The 26,561-nt window shown below is 40.7% G+C and overlaps 1 protein-coding gene across 2 annotated transcripts in view; it reads right to left on the reverse strand.

Annotated features, from left to right (window-relative positions):
- LOC139446765 (regulator of nonsense transcripts 2-like) overlaps nt 1–26,561 on the reverse strand; it is a 52,255-nt gene that overhangs the window by 15,470 nt on the left and 10,224 nt on the right. For both annotated transcript variants that reach the window (XM_071228087.1, XM_071228088.1), the window contains exons 13-34: nt 26,044–26,136; nt 24,502–24,541; nt 24,186–24,247; nt 23,713–23,805; nt 23,494–23,566; nt 21,507–21,683; nt 20,809–20,903; nt 18,315–18,400; nt 17,667–17,775; nt 17,434–17,491; nt 16,440–16,495; nt 16,102–16,218; nt 15,776–15,961; nt 14,854–14,895; nt 14,130–14,231; nt 13,670–13,729; nt 13,117–13,255; nt 9,564–9,700; nt 9,175–9,358; nt 8,378–8,467; nt 7,042–7,154; nt 6,479–6,553 (exon numbers count right to left, since the gene is read on the reverse strand). In XM_071228087.1, coding sequence (XP_071084188.1) covers nt 6,479–6,553; nt 7,042–7,154; nt 8,378–8,467; nt 9,175–9,358; nt 9,564–9,700; nt 13,117–13,255; nt 13,670–13,729; nt 14,130–14,231; nt 14,854–14,895; nt 15,776–15,961; nt 16,102–16,218; nt 16,440–16,495; nt 17,434–17,491; nt 17,667–17,775; nt 18,315–18,400; nt 20,809–20,903; nt 21,507–21,683; nt 23,494–23,566; nt 23,713–23,805; nt 24,186–24,247; nt 24,502–24,541; nt 26,044–26,136 — 2,187 coding nt within the window. The remainder of the gene's footprint in view (nt 1–6,478; nt 6,554–7,041; nt 7,155–8,377; nt 8,468–9,174; nt 9,359–9,563; nt 9,701–13,116; nt 13,256–13,669; nt 13,730–14,129; nt 14,232–14,853; nt 14,896–15,775; nt 15,962–16,101; nt 16,219–16,439; nt 16,496–17,433; nt 17,492–17,666; nt 17,776–18,314; nt 18,401–20,808; nt 20,904–21,506; nt 21,684–23,493; nt 23,567–23,712; nt 23,806–24,185; nt 24,248–24,501; nt 24,542–26,043; nt 26,137–26,561) is intronic.

Consider the following 26,561-nt stretch of genomic DNA (forward strand, 5'->3'; position numbering starts at 1 on the left):
CTCTCTGTATGCCACAGTCTAATTTAGTTTATTGTGATATGCGTCAATTGATTATTGTATGAGGAAATGTTCATCCGAATCACTAGTAACTGTGAATGTTATTCTCATCCTCTCATTTGATAGTATCTAGTAGTATGTTGGTTTGGCGCTTGTGTTCTTCTTACTTTATCCTTATGACAATTATTTTGGTTCTCAGTCCTCTATATGTTATATACTTTGTTTTTGTGTGTATGTTTTACCCCTTCATCTGGCGGTGGCCACATGGTGCCAGTTTGTATCATGCAATACTTTACTTGAGGTTTGTAGAAGCAAGTGTGAGCTTAATTTCAGTCATTTTTTGCTTTAAAGCTTTTCCTTCAGATAGTTGTAAAAGTGTATGTATGTGTAGAAAATTTGAAAAATCAATCTTTCATATGGTCTCTTTGTATATGAACAAATCTTTTATTGACAATGGCTAACTTAGGTTTTACCTGCTGCTCTATAAACTGTTGAGGCTGTAAGATAATGCTCAGAGAAAGGATGTTTTTATTTTTTTTACGATCTAAAGCATACTCATTTTATCTACTACAGGATACATATTTTACAAAAGAATAGGACCACAATGGGGATTCAATTGCCTCTTCAATTCCGAAAACAGTCTGTCCAGGGATGTTGTCATTTTTTTATACAAAAATGTAGACAATAAGATTCATAAGACATATGGATGACAATGGTAATTTACTTATATTAAATATAACTATTAGTGATCAACTGGGAAGCACCAGAATTCTATGAGCAGGTAAAGAACAAGCCCATGACATGGGAAATGAGGATTATATTTCAGCTGCAGATTGGAATCTTGTTTTCAATGAGTCACAAGATGTTCCTAATTACCAGAATATCAAACACCCTCATGCACGTGAAAAAGTATTAATTGGTGATTTTAATTTGGTAGATGTGAGGGGAGATTTCAATCCAGAAATCAAAAGGCTTACTGTATGTAAAAAATCAACTTTAAAACAAGCAAGATTAGATTTCTTCCTCATTTCAGAAAAAAACTTTCACCACACAGCAAAAATCACTGTAGGTTATAGAACTGATAATTCAATTATCGATCTGAGTTTTTCATTTCAAAATAGTCCAAAGCTTAATACATACTGGAAATTAAAAACATAGATCTAGTGAAAGAAACTATCAATGGTTAAATCACAGTATATTAAAATGTACGGTGATACTCACAATATTAATGATAACCTATTCAAGAAATTCAGTTTGATATAAATGATCAATTATTTTTTGAAGTTCTGCTTCTGGAAATTCTTCCTTCTAGAAAATAAGTTATAAACAAAACCTGATCCAACAGATCAAAATTCTTGAAACTGATATTATTGATAATGCAAATACAAAATATTTTTTTCATGTTTATAAACCAAGGAAGCTTTTTCACGATTTAACATTGAAAAAGCTATGGCTTCAAGATAAGTAATCAGCAGAAATTCTATATAGGCTTGGATGATGTATCATAAATGTTTTGAAAATGAGGAGCAACTTTTATTATAATTTTAGTTTTATACTTAAGACTTTAATGTTTGCGACCATGTACTTTCCTGCACTGCAATATGATATAAAACTGCTACCATGTAACAAGTACGTCTTTTTTATAAACAATAAAAGAAAGAGAGAAAAAAATCAAGCATTTTAGAGAATAGTAAATGTGAATACTTTTCATTGAAAAGAGTAACATTCCAGCACTTTTCAAGTTTGTCTAAATCCAGACGGGGTAGTGTGGACACATTCTGCCATGTCTCCCCACATAAGATTAAGGTTCAGGATGTCCGCTCGTCTCTAAGAATATTTAACTAATTAAAATAAAGATTTTTTCTGAACCCAAATAAAGAAAGAATGGCGTTAGTGTGTAATTTTTTGTGCAAGGCACACTTGTTTTCTCATGAAGATCACATTGTTACAATGCAGTGATGTCATAGTCTATGAACCTTGAGGCGCTTGTAAAATGGGTCCCAATTCACCTTGTTGTGTAGTATATTGTAATACCTGTATATAGAATCTTGCAATTCCATTGGTTGATCTGTGCCTCGTGACAAAAAATACATTTCAATCCAAGATAAGGTGACTGACACTAACCACGAATACTGACTCGTCACAGGATCCGTATTGACCTGTCACGAATATTGACTCGTCTGCTATAAAACAAGATGGCATCAGGACAGTTTAAAGACTTCATAATTCTCTTTCAGATTGAATCCTCCTTGGGGCACTTATTGCATTTTCCTTGCTCAAGAAAATCTACATGACATAGTTGTAACCATTTTCCTTAATAAAAAATGTTATGACACAAAAAACTTCGTTTTTGTATGATATACGACCACCCTTACGGGATCTCAACCCAACGGCGCTTCACGCCAGGGGGAGCAACTCTCACCCAAATCACTTTCCTTATGTCATCTGTAAGAGACAGACGTGCTGATTTTTCACACAAGACAAAATAAGAGTATCTATCGTTTCGACAAGAACCATGGCTGACCAAACTGTATGTATGGTACATTTCTTTCATTGCAAAGGCGTAATACCTCGCATTGTAAAGTATAGAGTTGTAATAATACGCCACGTGCACGGTACTTTTGAATTCAAATGGCCGTAATGGCATCCATATTGTAGTTCCACGGGCTGATACATGTAACACCAAGGCCATTAGAAAAGGCTTGGGGTTTTGTTATATCATACAGCATTGGTCTACAATTTTTTCCTTTACAAAACTACACATACCTTTTTTACGGGTTTTTACACCTTCGCCCGTAACACGCACCCTTTGGTGTTATAATTATACTACGACATTGGCTATTAGTATCGCGTTACAAATCCCATTCTACATTACGCCTTTGCTTCTAGTTCCACAATTTATGCACGTATCTTTCCGATCTTTATATCGCACTGATACACTTTAATACCCTTCCCGCCCACCTCAGAAATAACGGTCTTTTTTACAAAGACCTTCAAACTGTGTACGGGTTGTTATAAGACAGGCACGAACGCTGCCTTAGATGTCTGGCGGAGGACGGGCATTGCCCCAAAAAAGAGACAAGTTGACTTGCTCCACTTTAAAGAGGTTTATTAAAGGCGATATCAGTAGATTTCAGATCTGATGAGACCTCCCCACCCCCCCTTCCCATCTAAAAAGGGTAAAAAAAAGCTGCCGAGACTGTCTCCCACGCTCCCTCTCCGGTGGCCGGGGGAGAAGGCTCGAGGGTCCCCGTAGTAAGCACTGCACCCTCTCCTGCACTGTCTTTGGCAGACTTTTCTGCGTTACTTAAGTCGCAGATGGAGGAGGTGAAGTCTCGGCTCCGGCAGGAGCTACGGGCTGAGCCTTCCCTGTTGTCGGCGCCGGACGCGGCTTCGAGACCTTGTGTTATGCCCGGCGTCGACCGAGGCAGGCCACATGGTCTCGGGGACGATCCAAGACCGGGCTTCGGCTCCAGCTCGAGGTCGCTCCCCAGCGGAGGGGTGGAGTTACTGGACAACATGGCGGCGACAGTGGATGTGGTCTGGCGGGCGCCCTTGAGAATGAGTCCCATTCAACAAGCACTCCGTCGACTTTGGGTGAACTCGTAAGATATCGAGACTCCGTAGTGGCTCATTACACACCTCCAGTGGTGGACCGAGGTAGAGAACCTGTCCCGGGGGCTCCCCCTCGACACCCCCGTTCCGTCTCTCACAGTTCAAACAGACGCGTCACTCTCCGGCTGGGGAGGCGTTCTGAATGATCACACTGCCTCGGGACTATGGTCCCAGCAGGAGATCAAACTGCATATCAATGTGCTAGAACTGAGAGCGGTCAGGTTGGTGTTCCAACGCTTCCCAGATCTGCTTCGTGGCCAAGTGGTTCGTCTAGAGATGGACAACCAAACGGCGATGACTTACATGCGGAAGCAGGGGGGAACGGCGTCTCCGTCGCTTCGACAAAAGACGTGGCAGTTCCTACTATAGTGCGACTCTCACGATATCAGGGTGCTACCTGTTTATCTCCCGGAGTTGGACAACCTCCGTGCGGACACTCTGTCTCGCCGGATCCTCGCTCCTAATGAGTGGAGGCTCGACCCGGGGATATTCAGGATTTTCTCCCTGTTATACAGGTCGTTACAGGTGGATCGGTTTGCGTCTGGGGTGAATCACCAGACACCAACGTTCTGCTCCCGAGTCCCCGAACCGAGGTCGGTGGCACTGGACGCCTTCCAGCTAGATTGGACGGACAGTTCTGTGGGCATTCCCCCCAGTACCTCTGATTTCCAAGGTCCTGTCTCAGCTAGGCACTCAGCCTGCGCGACTAATTGTGCTCCTGGCACCTCTTTAGTCGGCGCAGAGTTGGTTTCCAGTAATACTCAGGTTTCTGGCTCAGCCTCCTGTTATATTACCTTTATGACCGGACCTCCTATCCCAGAACAGGGCCCTCCACCCGAATCCCAGGATTCAATGGGTGGCTTGGCCACTGTCAGGAATTGCCTCCAGAAAAGCGGTATTCCTGCACGAGTTGCAGACACAATACTGGCTTCGCGGAGGGATCGACAAACGTTCAGTACGGGGAAAGATAGGCCTGCTATGCGCCCTGGTGTGTTGATAGAGGGATTGCAGATTTTTTTTCTGCAGATCTCGTAGCGGTGCTTGAGTTCCTCCAGTCGCGACTAGATGGCGGCCTGGCCGCATCTACAGTCCGAGGGTACTCTACAGCTATCGCAGCTTTTCACGTCCCTGTCGTCGGGGCACTTCTGGGTGCAGACCTATTAGTGCAGCGCTTTTTAGCTGGTGTGGACAGGATCCGACCGCCAGTTCGGCGAATCTGTCCCCCTTGGGACTTGTCAATCGTTCTCAATTGGCTGTCCGGTCCTTCCTTTCGGGATCTGTTGTCTCTCTCTCTTCAGCTGTTGAGCTGGAAGACGGCGTTCCTTGTGGCGGTAACGTACGGCAGATGGGTAGGCGACATTCGTGTTATGTCAGCCGATCCCGATATTACTGTCTTCCACCGGGGCAGAGTCAGTTTTCGACTACCGGACTCTTACCGTCCTAAGGTCGCACATGCCTTCCACGTGAACGGCTCCTATTGAGCTACCTGCTCTTTCACAGCCTTCCTCGTCGGGGACCACTGCAAGACACGCTCATGTCTTGGATGTCCGCAGGACCCTCAAGGCCTGTATCAGCAGAACTATGGGTATCCGTAAGGATAACCAACTATTTTGCTGTTACGGCGGTAGGAAGGCTGGCTCACCTGCGAGCAAACAATCTATCTCGAGGTGGATAGTTTCAACCATTTGTACAGCGTATACGCTTACAGGCAGGGACCCCCCTACCAGGTTGAAGGCTCATTCGGTTAGAGCAGTGGCTACGTCACAAGCGTACGCCGAGGCTCTGCCCATTGAGGAGATCTGCTCCGCGGCTGTTTGGAGCCAGCCGAGCACGTTCGTCAAACATTACCAACTCGACAAACACTCAAGCAAGCGATTTTAGACAGTCCTCCAGTTATACTGCTCAGTAATGGTCCGGATTTTATCTTCTGCGGTCGATAAATATCAGTCCTTACTACTCGATAGTACTCGTATTTTGCACACGCACTCCTTCGATCCTCGGGGACCCCCTGGCCTAGCTCAGCGCGGGTTATAGTCTCTCGTGATCTACACCCCTATATCACTTGTTCAAAAAAGTGGGGGGGGGTTGGGGGTGTTTCGAGTTCTCAACTTATGACAGGCTTTATCATGATATATGGTCGACCACGCCCTGTCTCTAGCCCCCGCCTTTCGGCGGTGGTGCTTCACGATAAGGTTGGTTCCATTTATTGAACTCAGTATTTTATTCTGTTGAATAATCTAATACGATGTATTTATTTACGCCTGTTGCTGACGGTTGCCTTTTCCTAGATTATCTTTGGGAGTCTGTCTTGATGCAATAAGTGCCCCAAGGAGGATTTAATCTGAAAGAGAATTTTACAAACCTGTAGAGGTTATGAATTCTCTGATGAAATCTTCCTTGGGGCATGGCCACCCACCTCCCCACATTCCGTCAGCATTTGACATATGGAAAGTGATTTGGGTGAGAGTTGCTCCCCCTGGCGTAAGGCGCCGTGGGGGGTGAGGCCCCGTAAGGGTGGTCGTATATCATACAAAAAAGTTTTTTGAGTCATAACATTTTTTATTAAGGAAAATGGTTACAACTATGTCATGTAGATTTTCTTGAGCAAGGAAAATGCAATAAGTGCCCCAAGGAGGATTTCATCAGAGAATTCATAACCTCTACAGGTTTGTAAAAATGTATTTGTACATCATGCCACATTTTTGATGATTTGACTTTTAGCCTAAGCTTCATAGGGGCAACAGCCTGAATAAATAATTGTCATTAAAGGCCTCCCAACACACATCAGTTTGATTTGTTCAGTGAACACAAAACCATATCAAAAGACACACTTAACCAAATCTAGTTAACAGAGAAATTGCACTACCTGGTCTTCGGTCTCATCCTCTCCAGCAGACTCGAGGAACTCATCTCTATCACTGTCCTCACTCTCATCCTCGCCCTGAACATCAGCAAACATCAACAGTAACAATCAACAGTAACTAACATCAACACTTCAAACAATGCTCATGGGTGTAGCCAGTATCAGTATCATCTTAAATTCCTCTGTATGTTATCAAATCATTATTTTATCACTGCAGCAAGGTGGGGTTTTAAGACTGTAGAAGTATGTTTAGTACTGTTTACAAAATCATTCTTTACATTATGTAATGGACATTAAAACAACTTTGCTCAATAATGACAATAAGGAAAAAGTCCCTTTATTTCACATTATCAAGAATCCACATAATCAAACTGAACTTCCACATTAAGTTTCTAAAGATTTATGGCTGAACTTGCACAATTTTCCTAAGCTAGCTACACTCATGGCACTCAACTGATCAAGATACCAAAAAATATTTAACAAAAATATTTCATTCATCAAAACAACATTTAAATTTAGAACTCTTTTGAAACCTTATATCAAAGATGACCCAAACACAGACTCACATCTCTTGCCTGACTTCCAGTCTGGCTGCGACTTTGACCACTCTGGTCATCCTGGCTGGACTCTGTGCCATCCTCTAGTTGCGACTGAGACAAGCTCTGGCTTAGTTCATCAACTGAAGGCAACCATGTTGTTACAGTAACTAGATCTTGTTGTTTATCATACAATAGGGTATGTCAAACATATCACACATAAACTTGAAATGCAGCAATGATTTCATCATTTTTGGTTACAAATTAAGTCTGTCATTAACAGCTCCGGAAACCCAAACCCAATTTGTGGTTCAGTATATATGCCAACATCTCTAACTTGTCATAAGAAACCATTAAATCAGATAAGACAGCGTACACATTTCACATGATTAAATGCAGCAATCATAAAAATGTTCAACCATTCATTTAATCTATGATAATAAATTACAAGGGATTCAATGGCTATCGATTGGCTAACCAAGCAAATTTTTTATAACTGGCAAGTTGTTTCATTGTTTTCATTCTTTGCAAATACACCTAAAGCAATGTGACGTCATAAGAACGCATTGTCATAAAATAATTGAAGAAGACATCATCTGTTGTTCATGGAACCACAAACAATTTAATGTGATGGTACAACAATAGGCCAACCGAGGTGATGTCTCCTCTTAAGATCAGGAACCCCACAGTGTGTTGCAATTTCTCAGAAAAAGACGATGCGTAATGCATGTACAAGGAACAAGCTATTCTCCCAATAACCAATGATTGATGATTCCCAACCCATTCTCCCAACTCAGTGTAGGTCATTTGCCAGTATATTGTCCTTGGCTGACAGTCAGTAAAGTGACATCCTCTATATCACATGGGCTAGCATTTCAGTAAACCTAGATTAAACTCTTGACCCATCTCTGTGGCTCTCTCAATCTCAAATTACCCGCCCTTGATTTCCTTTAGCTAATTTGATTGGCTAGGCTACAAGGTATAACATACCAATAAGAAGGCGAGTTACAAACCAGCCTCAATGTTGGGATGGTGATATCAACAACATAGCAGCCAGTCCCACTGATTACGATAGTTTTTGTGAGAAATTCAATGTTAAAAAAATGACTGACACGCAAAAGGAAGCCCTCAAAAATATTTTTGAGGAAAAGGATGTCTTTATGTCCATCAAAACTGGCGGTGGCTTTGGTTTCTAGGCAATATGAGTTACCTCCCTTACCCATTTTCTTTTTCCTTATGTCAACCTTTGATTGTTCAGTAATACTGTGAGAACAACCAGGATGGGTTCCTGTAGGTTTACCCTGGAGATATAGAGGAAGGGAAAGTGGAGACCTCAAAAGCTTTTCATCACTGACAGTGTACTTACTTTCCTCATCAGTCTCTTGTATTGGGGTCAGTCCTTCTTCCTCTGACACCTCACTCTCATCACCAGTCTCGATGATTGGCAACAGGTTAGCTGCAACAATTTACATAGAGGCATCTTTATGATGCTGGTTTAAGTCATGCAACTTGTAGTTTCTAGGCTACAGCTCTGTCACTAAATATATTCATATGTAACATACATGTCCACATACAAACTTGCAATATTCACCAATACATGTCTGTTTTATATACAGCATATTCACACATCACATACTATATGCAATAAGACACAATGAACAATGGGCCAAATGACATTTTCAGTGGGAAAGTGTTTTTATTTGGAGTTGAACAGCATTTTAATGACACTTTTGTTCAAACCTTCAGCTTTATTGAACATGTGCTTGTCAGAGATGTTAAAAAAATGTGCCACGACACTGTACTTTATAATGTCACGAAAATAGATAGCCACTTAACAAAAATTCCTGTCAGCACTGATATTCAGATACTGTCTGCATACACTGAGGACTATACATTCAGCTTCTCATAGCTACTGTAGTAGCTATTGAAAATCAGATTCGATACTTTTGAACAAATTGAGGTCTCCTCATATGGTGGGAACAAGCATGTGAATTTTTAACTTCATTGGTCCAGTGTTTTTTGTAGAGGAGATGCTCGACACACAGGCCTTGACATAAGCTCACTTGACTTTCAGTCAGGAGAGCTTAAAATGTAACAGATTAGTATGGATCCATGAAGTAATGTCTCATGAACAGTTCTGGTAAGCTGACAAGAAAAAGTTACCAATCTTTGTCTTGTATTCATTTTCAATATCCTCGGCAGCTTTGATAGCCTCCTCCCAACTGACATAAATCTTCAGCTTGGGTCGGATCATCTCCAGAGTGTCCTTCACTAAATTCTTCACATCTTGAGGGAATGGACGATGCACTGTCCAGATAGGGTTCTTCATCTTGAACCAGTAGTATCTCTGTAACAAAACATAGAAAGATCAGTAATGAAATCCAGTTTGAATCCTTCAGGAAATATATGACCCCAAGATCAGCATTCATAGCATTATCCCTGCAAGCCACATGCATACTGTTTCATTTAAAGTGAACCTTTGATAACTTCATACGCACCAGTGCACAAGAATTTTCACAGACATTACAGCTATTTGTAGTGATTCTGTTCACCTGGAAGTATACGAGGAAGCAGTCAAGTTTCTTCTTGCTGGATCCCTTGTCGAAGTACTGACCACATGTCTCAAGGAGTGTACACACCAATCTCACTCGGAACAAGTGCTCAGGAGGATCCAAGGGGGTAGGATTTTCTAGAAGATATTCACATCATTATCATTTATGTACTGTACAGTGCACTGCTAAGCAAAATGTTTTTTTCAGAATATAAATGATGTTTTATTGATCTGTTTCTCTCATACCCTCACTTCTAGTCGCACATTTAAAAGGAAACCAAAAGCTGGAATGTAAACATTAAACTTGTTTCCGTCCGGTCGCGCACGCACCTCCCTATGACATGTCACTAATCTCGAAGAATAAGCCATCGTTCAGGACTGGACTGGATTACTTCCCTGTGGGGATGGCTGGGTGGGAACGTACGACTGAAAACAGACCAATAAAACATTGTTTTTATTCTGAAAAACCCATGTTTTAGTCTGTTTTCAGTCTTACAAATGGGTACAATTCGACGGAACACTGGAAGGAGGGTCGGGAAAGTAATCAGGAAGTGACCTCTTTCACGTCGATTGTACCAAGTTCCTTACCCCTGTAGTGACAATAGAACATTCGACCAGATGCATGGACGAGACAAATTGTTTATCACGAACGCACAGCATGGTTAATGCTCTTCGACACACAACTAATTATCGATGCGACAGGACAACCGCACACGTCAGTTGAATTGCGATCGAAGTATGGTCGGCGTATAATTTAGTTACAGAACAACTCACCATAGGCAAGGTAACTAAAAATAGCATGGTTAATGCTCTTCGACACACAACTAATTATCGATGTGACAGGACAACTGCACACGTCAGTTGAATTGTGATCGAAGTGTGGTCGGCGCATAATTTAGTTACAGAGCAACTGGCAGTATACAAGGTAACTAAAAAATACGAGCAGTACAAGAAAGTATGGGAAGACGATGCATACACCGAATAACCATAATGAAAAAGCCGAAGTACTGCACTCAACAAAAAAAACATAAGAATGTGTACATTCAACAACAGCTTTTATTGTAACCTGTTATATGGCACGAAGTGTCGAGCAAAATGTCCAAAGTGAATAAAGCACAAATTCACTGTCTTTTCTGGGAGATCTGTTGTGCCACCACGAGTGGACCAAACTGTTAGACTCCTTTAACATCTTCTGTTGAGATATCTCTGAGATGATGCGAAGCAAACTCTGAAGTAGATCTCCAAAAGCAACACTGAAGTAGATCTCCAAAAGCAGCCCTCCGTAATAGCTTGCAGCGAACAATTACTGTGGAGTGCTAATGTTGAAGCTATGGCTCTAACTTCATGCGGATGAGAGGAGGTGGGAGGTGCGAGTCCTTGCGCCTCGTAAGCTCTGAGAATGACCGCTCTCAACCAAAAGGAGAGAGTATTACATGTAATCTCTTTCATTGCAATGGTTGAGAGCGGTATGAACAGCCGTAAAAAATGTTGTCGTTGCTGTTCAGATCGCTGCAGTTTAATACGAAGCGCATGAACTGGGCACAGGGTGAGATCAGTGTGATCATGAGGGCCCATAATGGCAGACAAGGAAGGAATATGGAACATTCTCAAATCTTGGCCAGGAAGTTGATTTTTTGCTAAAAAATCCCATCTGAGACCAAGATGGACGTTGCCATGGTTACGTTGATCGAACGTAATCCGACCGACGTCAAAGGCATGTATTTCCGATACTCTCACTGCCGTAGCCAGGAAGGAGGGAAGGAAAGCCGTTTTCTTAGACAATAAGTCTAACGCGACCTGATCTAGAGGCTCTTAAGGTTGACTAGACAGGTTGCGCAGAACGACATCGAGGTCCGAGGCCGGCGGTCGGAATTTACGTAGCTGCGCTGGAAGTGGAACCAGGAGATTGGGAGACTCCAGGCGGGGCTACAGCAATCTCTGCAGCAGACAAAGTTGAAGACGACATCGGCGAGTCAGGTCTTGGGCCGTTGTCAACAGACCGACGACTTCCTGCCACGTGTGCACCGACGCCCAGGCATGTCTCGGAAAGCTGCTGACGGCATCTGGGGCGTTCGAAACCGGTGGCCGTCTGGACAGGTTGTGTGAAGCCGAAATGATGATGTCACGCTCAGGCTTCCCTGGAGTACTTGTCCAGATCTTTGTTGGTACAACTGTCATACAACTGTTGCGATGACCACGGAGCCCGTAAGATTGTCCTGCCATGACGATCAGGTAGTTCAGTGCAGTCGATGTAACCTTGGCGACGTGCCATAGTAATCTGGCCTGATACATATCGGTACTGGGCGAGGACGTCCGAGAGACTGTCGTCACAATCCATCGGCGACGTCGATTGTGTAGGCGTAGATGAAGGAGCTGGTGTACTGGTTGACGGTCTATGGACCCCTGACGTAGTCGAATCCTTCTTGGTCGACGCCATCGAGGCGAGTACCGCCGCCGTGATCTGGGCTATCAAAGCCAGGTTGATATGAAAGTGAGATGAGGGTGTCGTTCTGTCATTATCTCTACGACGCTGATCTCCCAGAAACTCCCTGCGAGAACGTCGCACATCCCTGGGGGACGAGGGCTACGATCTCTAATTGTAGAAATACTACGATCCCCATCGTAGTTATCATCTGAATCGAACTCCCAACGACCACAAAGGGGATGAACGTCCTCGTGTCGTTTACTATCTCTCAACGAGGCACTCGACCTGTCGTCCCGTCTGAGTTCACGCACGACGTCTCTATCGTCGTTGGTAGAACGAGAACCGGACCGACTGGGGACCATAGTCCCCTCATGGTCCTCGTCACCACCCGGATACAAGTTAAAGTTTATAGAAGACAAGTGCTTACATACTGATTTCTTGGGTGTGGCCGACTCGCCACCCCAAGGGCCGGATGTGGAGAGTCCAAGGATCCACCTGATGACCTTCTCTGCTTGTAGCGCTGGTCAGCAACCCGCTTTGCCAACGCAAAGTTACAAGTTAAAGTTTATAGAAGACAAGTGCTCACATACTTTACAACGTTTATCCCACGAACACGTTGAAAACCCGTCCTTAAAGATGCAGGAAGGACATGAGGCACAAATGCCCGACATGTTGCCACGTGTATAATCAAGTCAAACAGTGAAACATGTGTTGAACACAAACAATGGATTACCAAGGATTACATTCCAGGAGTCTACAGGTAAGACATATTATTATTACTTTATTAGAACAACAACTGTAGACAAGCGATAAGTACTAGTAGAATACAAACTAGCAGTCTACCGCGAATCTTTCTCAAGTGACCAGTCTCAGAGGCGCGCTGAGACATTTGTGGCATGCCATAGGGAGGTGCATGCACAACCGGACGGAAACAAGTTTAATGTTTACATTCCAGTTTCTGGCTTCCTTTTAAACGTGTGACTAGAAGTGAGGGTATGAGAGATACCCATTTGTACGACTGAAAACAGACTAAAACATATATTTCTTTAAAAATAATCTTACAATTCAAAACTGTTCTTCACTTATGTCTCCTTGTTTATTCTAAACTGAGGCAGCTGAACAAGCTTACCATCCAAGCTGATGCCAAATGTAATGAAAGAGTAGAGTGTTTTGAAGATGACGGCTGACTCCACCATGCGATAGTTGTACAGCTCTCCCAGGTACTTGACACAGCTAACTCGCCTCTGGTTGTACTTTGGGTGGTTCACCTGCAAGTTTGGAAAACGTTCAGCCATAGATTTCATGACCGGTTTGTAAGTGGTATCAGTGGTCACAAATACAAAGACACTTTTACAAAAATGACTTCTTCATCCTCTGATTCACTACCATGACACATACTTTTGTTAACAAAGGTAGTCTGCCACTACGACTCACATATAAATATACCAATAATGTGAGCGGAACTAAACAAAGACTTTGGAACACTTTCTCTACCGATTGTCTGTACATTAAACAACACGGAAAAGTAAATAGAACTGTGTAATAGTAACATCATGTAAGAGAAAGTAATGAATATGAGAATTAGCATGAAGAATTCCATTTTCACCAAAAATGGCAAAAATGAAATATATTCAGATAATTTTAAAAACCATAAATATAGAAGAAAGTTAAAGAATGTTTACCTCCATTCCTAGCCTGATATCCTCCAATACTCCATCTACAACCTGAATAGCAACATGCTCCTGCAAGAAAGCATACAACAACATGATGATACATCATAATGACAAAGATAAAGGATATGAAGGGGTAGATCAGGCTTGCAGGAGCCTGACACCAGTATGGATCTCAATGTGTGACCTGGCTGATTGTGTCCACTGTGTCACCAACACGCCATCACTGCTAAGGTTGCTACTCTTACTTATGCTACCAACCACTGGTTTCAATAATCCAGACTGGATTACATACATGCTGCCATTTTTTTTATTTCCACATGGTATCCATACAGGTACTATAAAATATCTCAGCTATCACTGGGGCCTACTGGGACGTTGCTGAACATTGGGAACCCACATAGATATCTAAATCACAAGCCCCTTTCAATCAGAGAATTTAACGAAGAACACAACACAGAAGGATACATACATGATATGGTGCAAGTCCAGCCAGCAGATTTGCAGCACAGTGAACAGAGTTGTAGCGGATGTTCCACACTGCTGTCAGACACTTGGTTGTGTAGAAGGCAATCTGTGGAGACATAAACAAGTTGTCACCTTTGAACATGTTTCAAATTAATTGAAGCATTATACTATTACAACAATGGAAAAACTAAAACATTGTCAATTAAATCACACTGACCACCTCTGAATGAAACAACTGACTTCACGGACATATCACCACATCAATTTATATTTGTAGTATGTCATTCTCAATCATTGTCGCTATGAACTTGAAACTGAAAAGTGTAGGCTACAAAATGAGCCGAGGTAACAACTATATTCAGAAAATGTGTTGCAATACATTTAGGGCAGGAAAGAACAGAAATCAACATAGAAAGTATTTGTCAAGTTTTAAGTTCAACAGACTTGAAACAGTGCTCGAAAATTGGCACTTCTCCATCTCGCACTATGACGTCATATCTTTTGTGTCACAATAGGCTGTGTGACATAATAATAGTGCTGACAGTCAAGAACTAACCATTGCATGGCTAGTTGCTTTAGAAAGTTGCTGCTCTAAACAATATCAATGCCTCTCATACCTGTGAGTAAGGTAGAGCTATGTTACCTGTCAAGTCTGAAAAACGCAGTATACAGCATATGATTCTGATCATAAGAAGTACAATTTTTATGTAAAAGAATGTTTGACTTACAGCTACATCGTCCCAGTCTAACTTCCTCATCTGTCTCAGCACCTGAAAAATTTGTCACAAAATTTCAGTGTTGCTCACATATTTCTTTCATGAATCTTGAAATCAGATACATTCATCATCAATGATCATGACAATTATGTACATTTCCATAACAAAGAGGAATATGCACATGTATATAATGGAATTTCAGAATGTATTGAGCCTGACAAATATAGGTTGTTGGTGACAGATATTAGTATTGACCTGACCTTGTTGAGTCATCTTTCACAATTTGGCATGTTTCAGTCAAGTGACTTACTGATAATTCTTCAACTGACTTCAACCCTGAGGTACTTTGCATTGAAATGAACAAAACTGAGAACAGATCAAATATTTTATCCTGGAGGGTCAATCACCAAACAATATTGATGAACAGCTAATTTAATTAAATGTTGGGATAAGAATATCAGCATGTGAGAGAGGGTTTCGGAAGATGACCCCTGCCCTTGTCGATCCACATCCAGCACCACAAATGAGAAAACATTGATGCCACCCATAACCTGGTACTGAAAAATAGGAGTATTACACGCCACAAATGAGAGGAGACCACAGACTCCTCATATGAGTCACTAGAAACAAGCTTTTATGGACACCTACACATGTCAAAGTTTGTGCCTGATGGGTTCCGAGAATGCTATCAGTCTGTAAATAATCGATTCTGGAAGAGACAATCCAGTGACTGACAGAATGAGCATCGAGCTACGCAATTGGCATGCATCAACCAAGTCAGCGAGCCTGACCACCTGATCTCATTACTCGCCTCTTATGACAAGCATAGTCATATCTTAAGGCAAGCATGGGCTGCTGAAGACCCTTTCTAACCCGGATCTTCACGGGTCATATCCTCTATACACAAACAAAGACCTTAAACAAGTTACATTACCTTCTCAGTAGTGATTTTAGATAGGTCTTTGTAGAGCAGCTTGCGTATGTACTCATGCATGGGAGGTCTCTCGATACGAGCCACCTGCTGGTACTCGGGAGGGTTGCTGTAGAAGTAGGCGTTCTCTATCATAGTTGTGTACCGACTGTCTAGGTGAAGAGCAGCCTTCTTCCTCATCATTACATCCTAAACAAAACATTCAATCAATGTGGTGGTTGTCAAGACGTACAAGAGAGACAAGTCTGTAATTAGCAAACAGTTCTACAGCTCAAAAGACACTTATGTGAAGTATGAATGTAATAAATAATACATCCAGGTTTTATTACCAAATATGCTTTCGTCCTGTGATGCGAGTCCATAGATCTGTACAGGAATCTGCCACATGACTCCAGAAGAGCACAGGCCATCTCAATATTATGGTGGGAAAAGTCAAACATCAACATCTGGAAAACAAATATTACTTTTAAAAAAAATGTTTTCAAATCCTAATGTACTTACCAGGGTACAAACAAGAATGGTCATGAATACATAAACATTAAATGAACACACCAACTCAGCAATGCAACCAAACACTTGTAAATAAGAAATGCTTTTCCAGTTTTGAGTCTTGAAATGGGAAACGTGCTTGTGAAATTTCTTCAAGATCTCCATATCCTTATCCTACCTTCAGGCAGTGCAAGACCTCTACTTTGGGACACATCTTGAACTTCACAAGTTCTCCTGCAACAGAGAAACATAAACATTATCCATACAGACACAATGCTCACTGAGCATTATAAACATTGTTCCATTGTTTTCATTGTAGAAAGGAGTCTCCACATGATATCACATGAACACACTGTCACACATGATAAGGAACATCTTCCCGAGGCAAGGGAGTTAATTAACTTTAAAAGTCCAGTTTCCACCCTTGCCGAACTAGGCTGGAATTCCTGGGCTCGATCGTAGCGCCACCAGTGGCTATTACGAGCTATGTCCCTTCTATGCCTCTCCTGTGGACCAATCAGATTCCACCTCTCGCATCACTTGCATTTGTTTCAAACAAAACGGTGGCGCCCTGTCAAGACAATCTGATCGATGATCAAGAGCTATATGGTGATAAAACGAGTCTTACATCGCGAAGTGCATCAAATCACATGAGCACCTTGATTAAAAACATGAAAAGCTTTTGAAAATATCTGTTGACAACCAGCTAGCGGTGCACATGCTTTGCAAATCCTGCAGACGACTGAAATCTACATGACACTTTACGAACCTGATTACGATTTCGGTGCGCAATTTTGATTGGACTATGCATAGACTCGTTAGCCCAGCCAAAATCTAACTCCATAATACCAGCCTAGTTCGGCAAGGGTGGAAACTGGACTTTAATAGTCAGTTAACTCACTTGCCTCGGGAAGATGGATAAGGAAGGATCTACAACCTTTGTGTCACAAAGCTGGCTTCATTCTACACTCAGCCATCCACCAGGCCTGCCCTCATATTAAGCATACCAAGGCTTGGAACTTACAAAATGAGTTCACTCTGGACAGATAATTTGTAATTCCTCATAATATATGCTATTCTCTAAATACCACATGCCTCAACATTGGCTTAATCATCCATTGACAAACACTGTTGTAAAATCAATCAGAATAATCAAGGCAATAAACACTCACCTAAGAATCTGACAGTTTTTAGTTTAGATTCAATATTGATCTGGTCTTTCTTTTTAATCTGAAAAAAAGAAAATTACAAATGCAGCTGTCAATCTTTTATCATGACCCATCCCCATCTCTCTAACAACCATCTAAATTATTGCTGGTTCCATTACAAAACAGTATCACAACAGGTATCAGGCCATCTAAGACCTGTTTGTCATAACAATGGTCCTAAGAATGCTTCGACTTACATGCCACTTGAAGTCTCCCTTAAGGTACTGCACTAGATCAGTGGCCACATCCGGCATACAGGGGTTCAGAATGGCCACCAAGCGGGCATAGAAGGGCAACAGGTCATACCTGGGTAAATATACAGCAAACACTGTTAATAGGTATCTTAGGTACATTTCACTTGAGTATGATTGTAACATTGTTTACTAAGTAGAATCTTAATGTCTACTGAATTTTCTTTCTGACAGGTAATATAAAAAAATAACTGTCCTTGTATAATATTTACACCAAAAACCTACTGAAAATCATGCCAATGGAATAGTTCAAGCTCCTGAAAGGGTTTTAGCACATATTGAATAGGGCTTGTCCATTTTAAATTCTGGAATGTATCACACTTTTCTGACTAAAATATACTAAATATACTCTGTATATTGTCACTGATGCATTGGCTGGACAGATTTCACCTGGCAGGCCTTGAAATAGAAAACATGCTTGTCAAATTTCTTCATTATCTCATTTCATTATGATTTCATCTGGCAGGTTATTACTCACAAGGAAATTTATACTAAAACATTGAATTAAAACAACATTAAAAGTGTAATCAAACTTGATAAACATAATCATAAGTCAAAATTACAGTAAGAAAACTATGGCAAAAGATGACTTGCCTTGTCCGATGTACAGTAAACAATCCTCGAACAAGTTTCCTTCGATTGGATTTGGTGTTGAAGTTCATGCAAAATTCAATTGCAGCCTGTAAAGCACAATAGTGAATGCATCATGATAAAGGGTGAGGTGAGGTGAGGTGAGGTGAAATTGGGTTAAACGTTGCGTCCAAAATTATTGCAATTATATAGCGACGTGCATGCATGTGTGTGTGTTTGTGTGGCTGCTTGTACTAGTCCGGGCTGATGCCGATTTATAGTGCTAGCCCACTGAGATACCATGCTGTAGTTTAACATGAATACCCCACTTGGACACAGCATACTGACTCCGAGCCGACCAGTCCTTGTTTTAGCCCCTTAATGCCGAGCGCCATACAGGGTAGCAACAGGTACCATCTTTTAACGTCTTTTGGTATGACGCAGCCGGTGATCGAACCCCGGACCTTCCGCTCTCTGGGCGTACGCTCTACCACTAGACCACTGAGGCAGTCTCATGATAAAGGGAGGTGTCATAAATCACAGAACTGACAACACTTATTTTACATATATACCATGTCAGTGTAGTAATGAATACTCTGAAGGAATCAATATATGAATAGGGAGTTATCAAATACTGTATTATGAATGTATACCAAACACTATTGATTCAAGCATCGCTGTGTTATCAGGATAGGCCCAAATTAAACAAGCATGAAATACTCACATCCCCCGCCAATATGACATGTCGGGTGTGTGCAATGCATTAGCTCCTGAGAACTATGTTCACTGGGCCTTCTTGTAAAGAAATATACAACGTTTTTCAAGATCTGCTCCGGAAACGAGGACTACCGCCATTTTCAGTCTAAATCAAAGTCGTTGCCATGGAAACTCGAAAAATAACTCTTAAAAAAAAATAAAAATATCAAGAGGCACCAGTTCACCACTAGACCAATCAATGTGCAAAATATAGTGAAGAAAAATGGTACGGTTTTCAAGATCTGCTCCGGAAACGAGGACCTCCGCCATTTTCAGTCTAAATCAAAGTCGTTGCCATGGAAACTCGAAAAATATTTTTTTTTTAAATCCCAAACTATCAAAAGGCACCAGTTCACCACTAGACCTATCTATGTGCCAAGTATGACGAAGAAATATGGTACGGTTTTCAAGATCTGCTCCGGAAACTAGAACTACTGCCATTTTCAGTCTAAATCAAAGTCGTTGCCATGGAAACTAAAAAAATAACTGTTTTAAAAATCCCAAACTATCAAAAGGCACCAGTTCACCACTAGATCTATCTATGTGCCAAGTTTGGTGAAGAAATATGGTACGGTTTTCAAGATCTGCTCCGGAAACAAAGTGTGACGGAAGAACAGAAGGACGGCCGGACAGACGGACGGCACCCATTCCTATATCCCCCTTCCACTTTGTGGCGGGGGATAATAAGATAAATTGGTCAATAATGAGTATGTGTAAAACAGAATTGTCTTCTCTTTCAATAAATTAGAATCATGCAAATAGAAACATTAGGAGATGACTTACCCCTAGGGCTGTGTATTGACCTGGATTTTGTATTGCAATATATTGCCATACTTTAACCTCTATTGCGATACGTAGTGCAAAATTTTGCCAATTTTGATTTTCATGAGTTAATCAGAGTTATTCCCTGTATTAATGTCAAATACTATCAAGCTCCTTCCCAAGCTCCTTCGTTATACTCTCGGTATAGAGAGCTCCGCAAACAGGCTATCGCTGTGAGGAGCTTGATAGTCGGGATGTGTACACGCTAATTGATATAAAGATTGTCAGAGGCAAGTTGTATCAGAAAGATACTATTTTCCATCGCCATATCGATTAGGAACACATAAATATACCTATTTATATTTGCCCTAATATATTGCTACATTTACAAAAGTATCACAATACGTATTGCTGAAAAGTTGCACCACAATATACCGGTGTACTGGTAATACTGCACACCATTACTTATCACCCAGGTCTGGTGAAATTCAGGAATACCGTCACTTATACCCCAAATAGCAAAAGGCACAACTTTATCCCCTGGTTAATACAGTCACCAAGTTCGGATGAAGAATCTTGAATAGTTTTTCAGTTCACCTCCAGAAACAACACCTATCCCCATTTCAGCTAAGCCTAACATGTTTCCGTGGAGACAAAAAAAAATTAATTTGATTAAAATTCCTGAACAGCAAAAGGCACCACTTCAGCCCCTGATTAACAAGTATCAAGTTTGGATGAATTTTTTTTACAGGTTTTCAAGTCTGGCTCCAGAAGCGAAGTGCTCATGAATGTACGGACAGACCCAGATGATGAAAATATCCCCCCGCATTATATGCCGTGGTCAAATGGACCTCAAAAGTATACTCTGAGGACCAAAAGAGTGAAAGTTGTTAACAGAAACGATCAAAACTTCTATCTATCAACACAATTGTGTTCAACTCCATGTTTTCTTGCATCTATCTGTCAATTATGTCTTTTTTATATCATGTAGCAATGGTACCTTGTCGATGAGATCTCTGTTTACACAGTTGGGTAATGACTGCAAGTATGCTTCGAACTGTGTCTTCATCAAAGTTCCTGTTTCACCATCATCTTCTGTGACAGCAATATGGAAACAATAAATAATTTAATACTGAACAAGACTTTTTCCAAGCCCTGCTTCCAGTAACTCATCTAGGCATGAGCATTTTGACAGTTCGTTGCTTTCAATACCATAGATAGCAGCATAACATGCCTCAACAGATCAAAGCCAAGTTGAATCATATTTCAAGGTAGGACGCCATATTATTGTTGTTGAGAAAAGCTTCAGAAACTTAAATTTTAAAATGATTTGCTCCAAAATCAATTTTACCACGAGGGACTTACAGGTATTCTCATAAGCCAAAATGGAACAAGGAAATTTCAAGTTGCCATTATAAAATATCCCTAGGTAATGCCTTAGTTTTGCAAATATGACGGAAAAAATAGCATTAATGATAAGTTTTACATTGTTATTCTAAACAAAGTGCTAAAATTCCTTTTTTCACAATTTTCCTGGTATGGGCACCTAGATAAAACTACTTGATAAATCCAGAAAAATCTCATCATCATTCTCTGTTAGTTTTATGAATCTATGCAACACACAGGGTAGAGAAAATTCCTGCATAGGATGCAGTATGATTACAAATACATATCAGTGATGTAGGAGAGAGTTCTCACCATCAGCTTCAGGTGGTATGAAGGACCTGTCCTCTGCCGTGTCCTCTGCTGTCTCCTCCCTGACACTGCTGTCCTTGTCTTCAACCTCACTGCTGCTACCATCAACCGCCAGTTTCTCCTCCAGCTTCTCCTCCAGCTCTACCTCCAGGTCCTCCACCTCTAGGCACTCCAGGTCAACTGAAGGAGATAATATTCCAGATAAATGGTAACCTATAGTATGGGTTAAACAACAAAACAAATACAATGGCAATATCCTAGGCTTACAATATTATCTTTAAGTAACACTTTTGCCTTTAAATGTCCGGGAAATATTTAGAAGTGAGATGAAGTGAAATGGGATTTAACGTCGCATTCAAGATTATTGCAAAAATATAGTGACGTGCATGCACGTGTGTGTGGCTACTTGTACTAGTCCAGACTAATGCCGATTTTATAGCGCTAGCCCATGCTGCAATTTAACATGAATACCCTACTCAGACACAGAAAACTGACTACAAGCCAACCAGTTCTTCTTTTATCTCCATAATGCCTAGCGTCAGGCAAGGTAAGAAGTACCATCTTTTAACGTCTTTTGGTATGAGGTCGGGGATTGAACCAATCATAGGTTCCTGGTATGCCCAAACATCAGAATGATGGTGACTGAGTGGGTGTGTAACCAAAATATTTGATTGTTTCGGATTGTGATCCGAGTTTTAAGACTTCATAGGGAAGGGAGGTAACTCCGAAGTTGGAACGGCGGTTCGATGGGTCCGGTGTGCTTCGCTGCGGTGAAGTTACCACATTGTATTTGGGGATCAGAAATTTTGTAAGTATGATTATGTTAAGTGAGCAACATGTTTATCTATCCAACAATTGCATTATATTAATCTGACATTGCCAAATTCAACAATAATGTGCAGTTATATCTAACCATGCTAACACGTCTTGACCACGTGGGTTAGCCTTAAATGGTGCTAGATGTTTTCGGTAGTTGTACCTAAGAAGCACTTCAGTTCACTGTGGGTAAAATTATTATTATCATTAAAGGTAATTACATTCAAGGTAAAGATTCAGTATCATGCATTTTAGCTTGAACCGACAACTAGATCAAGGAATACAATGTACAAAACACGGCAGTGTTAACAAAATGTGAAGATGAAGTCCAATAGTCCACACCATCAACATCACCATAACCAACCTAGTCACACAGTGACTAATTACAAGCATGTGATGGTACTATTCTGCCCCAGTATCTGCTTTTGGGCACATGATTAATATAACTCAAAGTGTAGTCAAGTCTTGTGAAGATACACCTGTGGCCCATAACATCCATCTTCCCGAGGCAAGGGAGTTAACGGACTGTAAAAGCTCAGTTTCCAGCATGATCGTAGAGCCACCAGTGGCTGTCACGAGTTATGTCCCTTCTATGTCCCTTCCATTGACCAATCAGATGCCACCTCTAACATCACTTGCATTTGCTATAAACAAAACCTGTATCAAAATAAAACGGGTCTTATCTCGCGAAGTGCATCAAATCGCTTGAGCACTTTGATTAAAAACATGAAAATATTTGGAAAATGTCTGTTGATACCCAGTTGGCACATACGTGCTCTGCAAATTCTGCAGTCAAACGAAATTTGTCGTTTATGGATGTCAATTTTGTTACGCGATTTTTATTTGAACTATGCATAAACTCATTAGTCCAGCCAATCAAAACTCCATAATTCCTACCAAGTTCAGCAAGGGTCGAAACTGGACTTTTATAGCCAGTTAACTCCCTTGCCATGGGAAGACGATAACATCAGCACAAACCCACACTTTTAAACTAAATGAAACTCATTAATACTGAGAGTGCAAACTCTTATCATCGTTTACCAATTCAAGATGTTCCTGCACTCTGCCTTTTGAATGTTGCCCTGTTAAGAGTTTAACTTGGTAAAGCCACAGTGCGAAACCAAAAAAGATGTAGAATGAAATCCAAGGATAATCATCAGAGCAGAAAGCTTACCTTCTTCTAGCACTGGATCAGGTTCCTTGTTTGCATCTTTACTTGAAGACTGCTCACTGTCCTTGTACAAAATCTGTGGTAAAACAATGTACAATACCTGAATGTGTTTATGGTATGGTACAAAGTTTGTCTTTACAATCTCAAACATAATTGAGCTATATCTAAATAATCAAAACATGTATCATTCCTGGAGGACCAGGAGCTTCATCTTGCACTTACCCCTGGAATGAATGACCTCAAATCAGGGAGAGATTCATAGAATGTTCTTGTGTCTTCATCTTCAAACAAAGTGCAGTCTCCCTCATACTGACACTGCAAATTAAACACACACAAAACTGACAGATGAAACAAGGGAGGCACATTCATACAAGGCAAACAAATAGTGACTGAGCAAGCAAATGTTGTTTGCTGTTTAAAACAGCACCCTGCAATATAAAGTTAAGATAGAGATCAGGTTTCTTTGTGAAATCGGTGTAACTGCTGACAAAGGTAACTTTAATTCTAACCTAAGTGGTTAAGGTTAACCTTAGTTAAGGCTGTTTTGTGAAACAAGGTCCAGGGCCTGTTTGCAGACAGCAATCTTAGCACTGAGACTTCCATTTCTCCCATGGATTAAGATTGATTTGCACAAGCTGGTTAACCTGCATTGAATGTACTTATGTCTGCTTTTCAGCCTTGCACTGGGACAGTACCTCAGCTCCTTTCATTGGACTGAAAAAGTCAAACATTCCTCCGCTTTCGTCTTGTTTAAGGTCTGAAAATGAAATACAATGAACATGATGACAGGCTTCGTAACTAACCCAAAAGAACAAATGAAAGAAATGGTTTGCCTTAAGCTGAAACTGTTTGCACCAATAGACTTTCTGATTTGTGTTTTTCAATTTATGATTAAGCAATCATACCAAATGCAGAAATATCTATTTATGTGCACTTGCATACGTCACTGTAAATGAGAGAATATTTATTGTATTTTAAGCAAGCCTGTCACAAACACAAAATATTACATACCTTCATCTGGTAGGTCAGGTAAATCTTCATCTAGTAGATCCTGGAAAGATTAACATGCAGGCATATAATACACTAAACACACAATCATGCTAGTAAAATACACACAAACACACACACAAAGATAACATAGCCTTAATCATGTGACATATATGAATCATGAAATTGTAGAAACATACAGTCTTCATCTAACAGGATTCCCCTTGACATAGCAGAGGGTGAAACCGCTTCATCTTTGGTTTGAGAAGGGAGCTAACTCTGTTTGCCTAATCAAAAGTTCGAGGTGGGCCCACATTCGAAACTAAACACACTTGTTGTTGAGAATATGTACTATGTAAACAAACCCGCATTACGAACTGCTATTTTGTGTATTTAAAATAAGTATTATAACTTATAATTGGATTAGAAAGTACAAATGCGAAGACACTACAGCAGAACTCACTTCTATGAACATCGCAAAACTAGGTCATGGTCATTAATATTCATGAGTTATTCCCTTTATGGAACAAGTTCTGGAAAAGTTTGAGGTAATAGGCTTGTATCATGTCCCGAGTTCAATTCAAGTGTAGACTTATTTTCAGGCTTATTTCGCCACCAACACTTATGATTAGATTGATGTGTTATACTGGAAAAAGTAGAATGAGTGGTATTGCCTCTGTAAATTTAATTTGAAGTAGATCTAAGTTTCTTGCTTTGTAACTATTTTTGCAAAACTATTATGAAACGAATGTGGTCAGCTATGATGACGTTATTCAAACTTCAAAGACTTTCGTCACACTAAATAATTTACAAAGACGTTTCCCATCAATATTACAAAATGAGAATAATATATAACGCTACATACCCATGCAAAGTAATGACAAATGTCAGCCCACTGAATGACTTAGTCAACCCAATGAAGCCCAACGACTTACTAATGTGGGCCCACCTGTTTCGATCACTATATGACGGAAGAAGTGGGTCAACATTTTAGAAAATGGTTATAAGTAAGCCAAGCTAATGAAGCTTAGCGATTTATAAATGTGTTTCTCTCCTGTTGCAATCACTATGACGGAAGAATGTCTACCCACTAGGCGATATACAAATGTGGGCCCACTTCTTTCAATCACCATATATGATGGGAAAAATGTGGGCCCACATTTTAGAAAAAGGTTATCAGCATTAAACCAATCTAAGAAGATGTACAGATGGAAAGATAAATATATAATGCATTCAAACATATAATTAAGAATACGTTTTACCTTAGGGATATGCTGGCATTTAATAGCCAGACCAACAACAACATACAGCGTGACTGATGCCATTTCTCGTAAATACAAAAACAACGGAGAGAGCTTCCGTTTGAAATTAGAGTGACCTCCCTTTCCCAATATGTCTCAATTGAACATGAAACACGAAAAATGCTGAAATAATGTCTCCAATATCAGATCTTGGCATTGTCAAAAACATGGCTTACCATCTGATAACTTTGGGAGTTTTAATTATACTTTAGCAATACTTGTGATGATGACAGATCCTAGAGTTTCTTGTCCCTATCTTACTTACAGCTAGAACTGCTGCACTTGTGTGAAGCTTCTGGTATGTAGTCAACGCATTCTCATATGCATCACGTCTCTCATTGCTCAGTTCACCTTTGGTCTGATGAAATGATAAGTTGATAACAAGCATCTTGAACAACATTGCATGGAGAACTCAGAAACTAGAGCGTCACATTAGGATGAGCTCAATGTATGGTAAGACAAATTGTTGAAGACATAGGTGATATTTATGATTTACATCAAAACTGATGGGGGAGTGAGTTGGGTTCAACATCGCTTTGAACAGTATGTCGGATATTTCTCTATGTGTCTGAGCTATGTGGGAAGAAAGCTTAAGGTGATGCTGGTCTAGAATGTTTTTCCACTTGATTTATAGTTCTTCACAAGAACGGGATTTGGGGATCAGTTCTTCCAACATAGATTACCCTCTTGGTTGAAATCTGGCATGCTAAACCAAAATCACTTTATTCTGACATGTCTTAGGGATGCTGCATTATATAATTTGAAAGAGATGTAGTGGAAATG

The sequence above is a fragment of the Haliotis cracherodii genome, unplaced genomic scaffold, assembly GCF_022045235.1.
Source record: "Haliotis cracherodii isolate W230 unplaced genomic scaffold, xgHalCrac1.p SCAF_6, whole genome shotgun sequence".
In the NCBI taxonomy this organism is placed as follows: Eukaryota; Metazoa; Mollusca; class Gastropoda; order Lepetellida; family Haliotidae; genus Haliotis; species Haliotis cracherodii.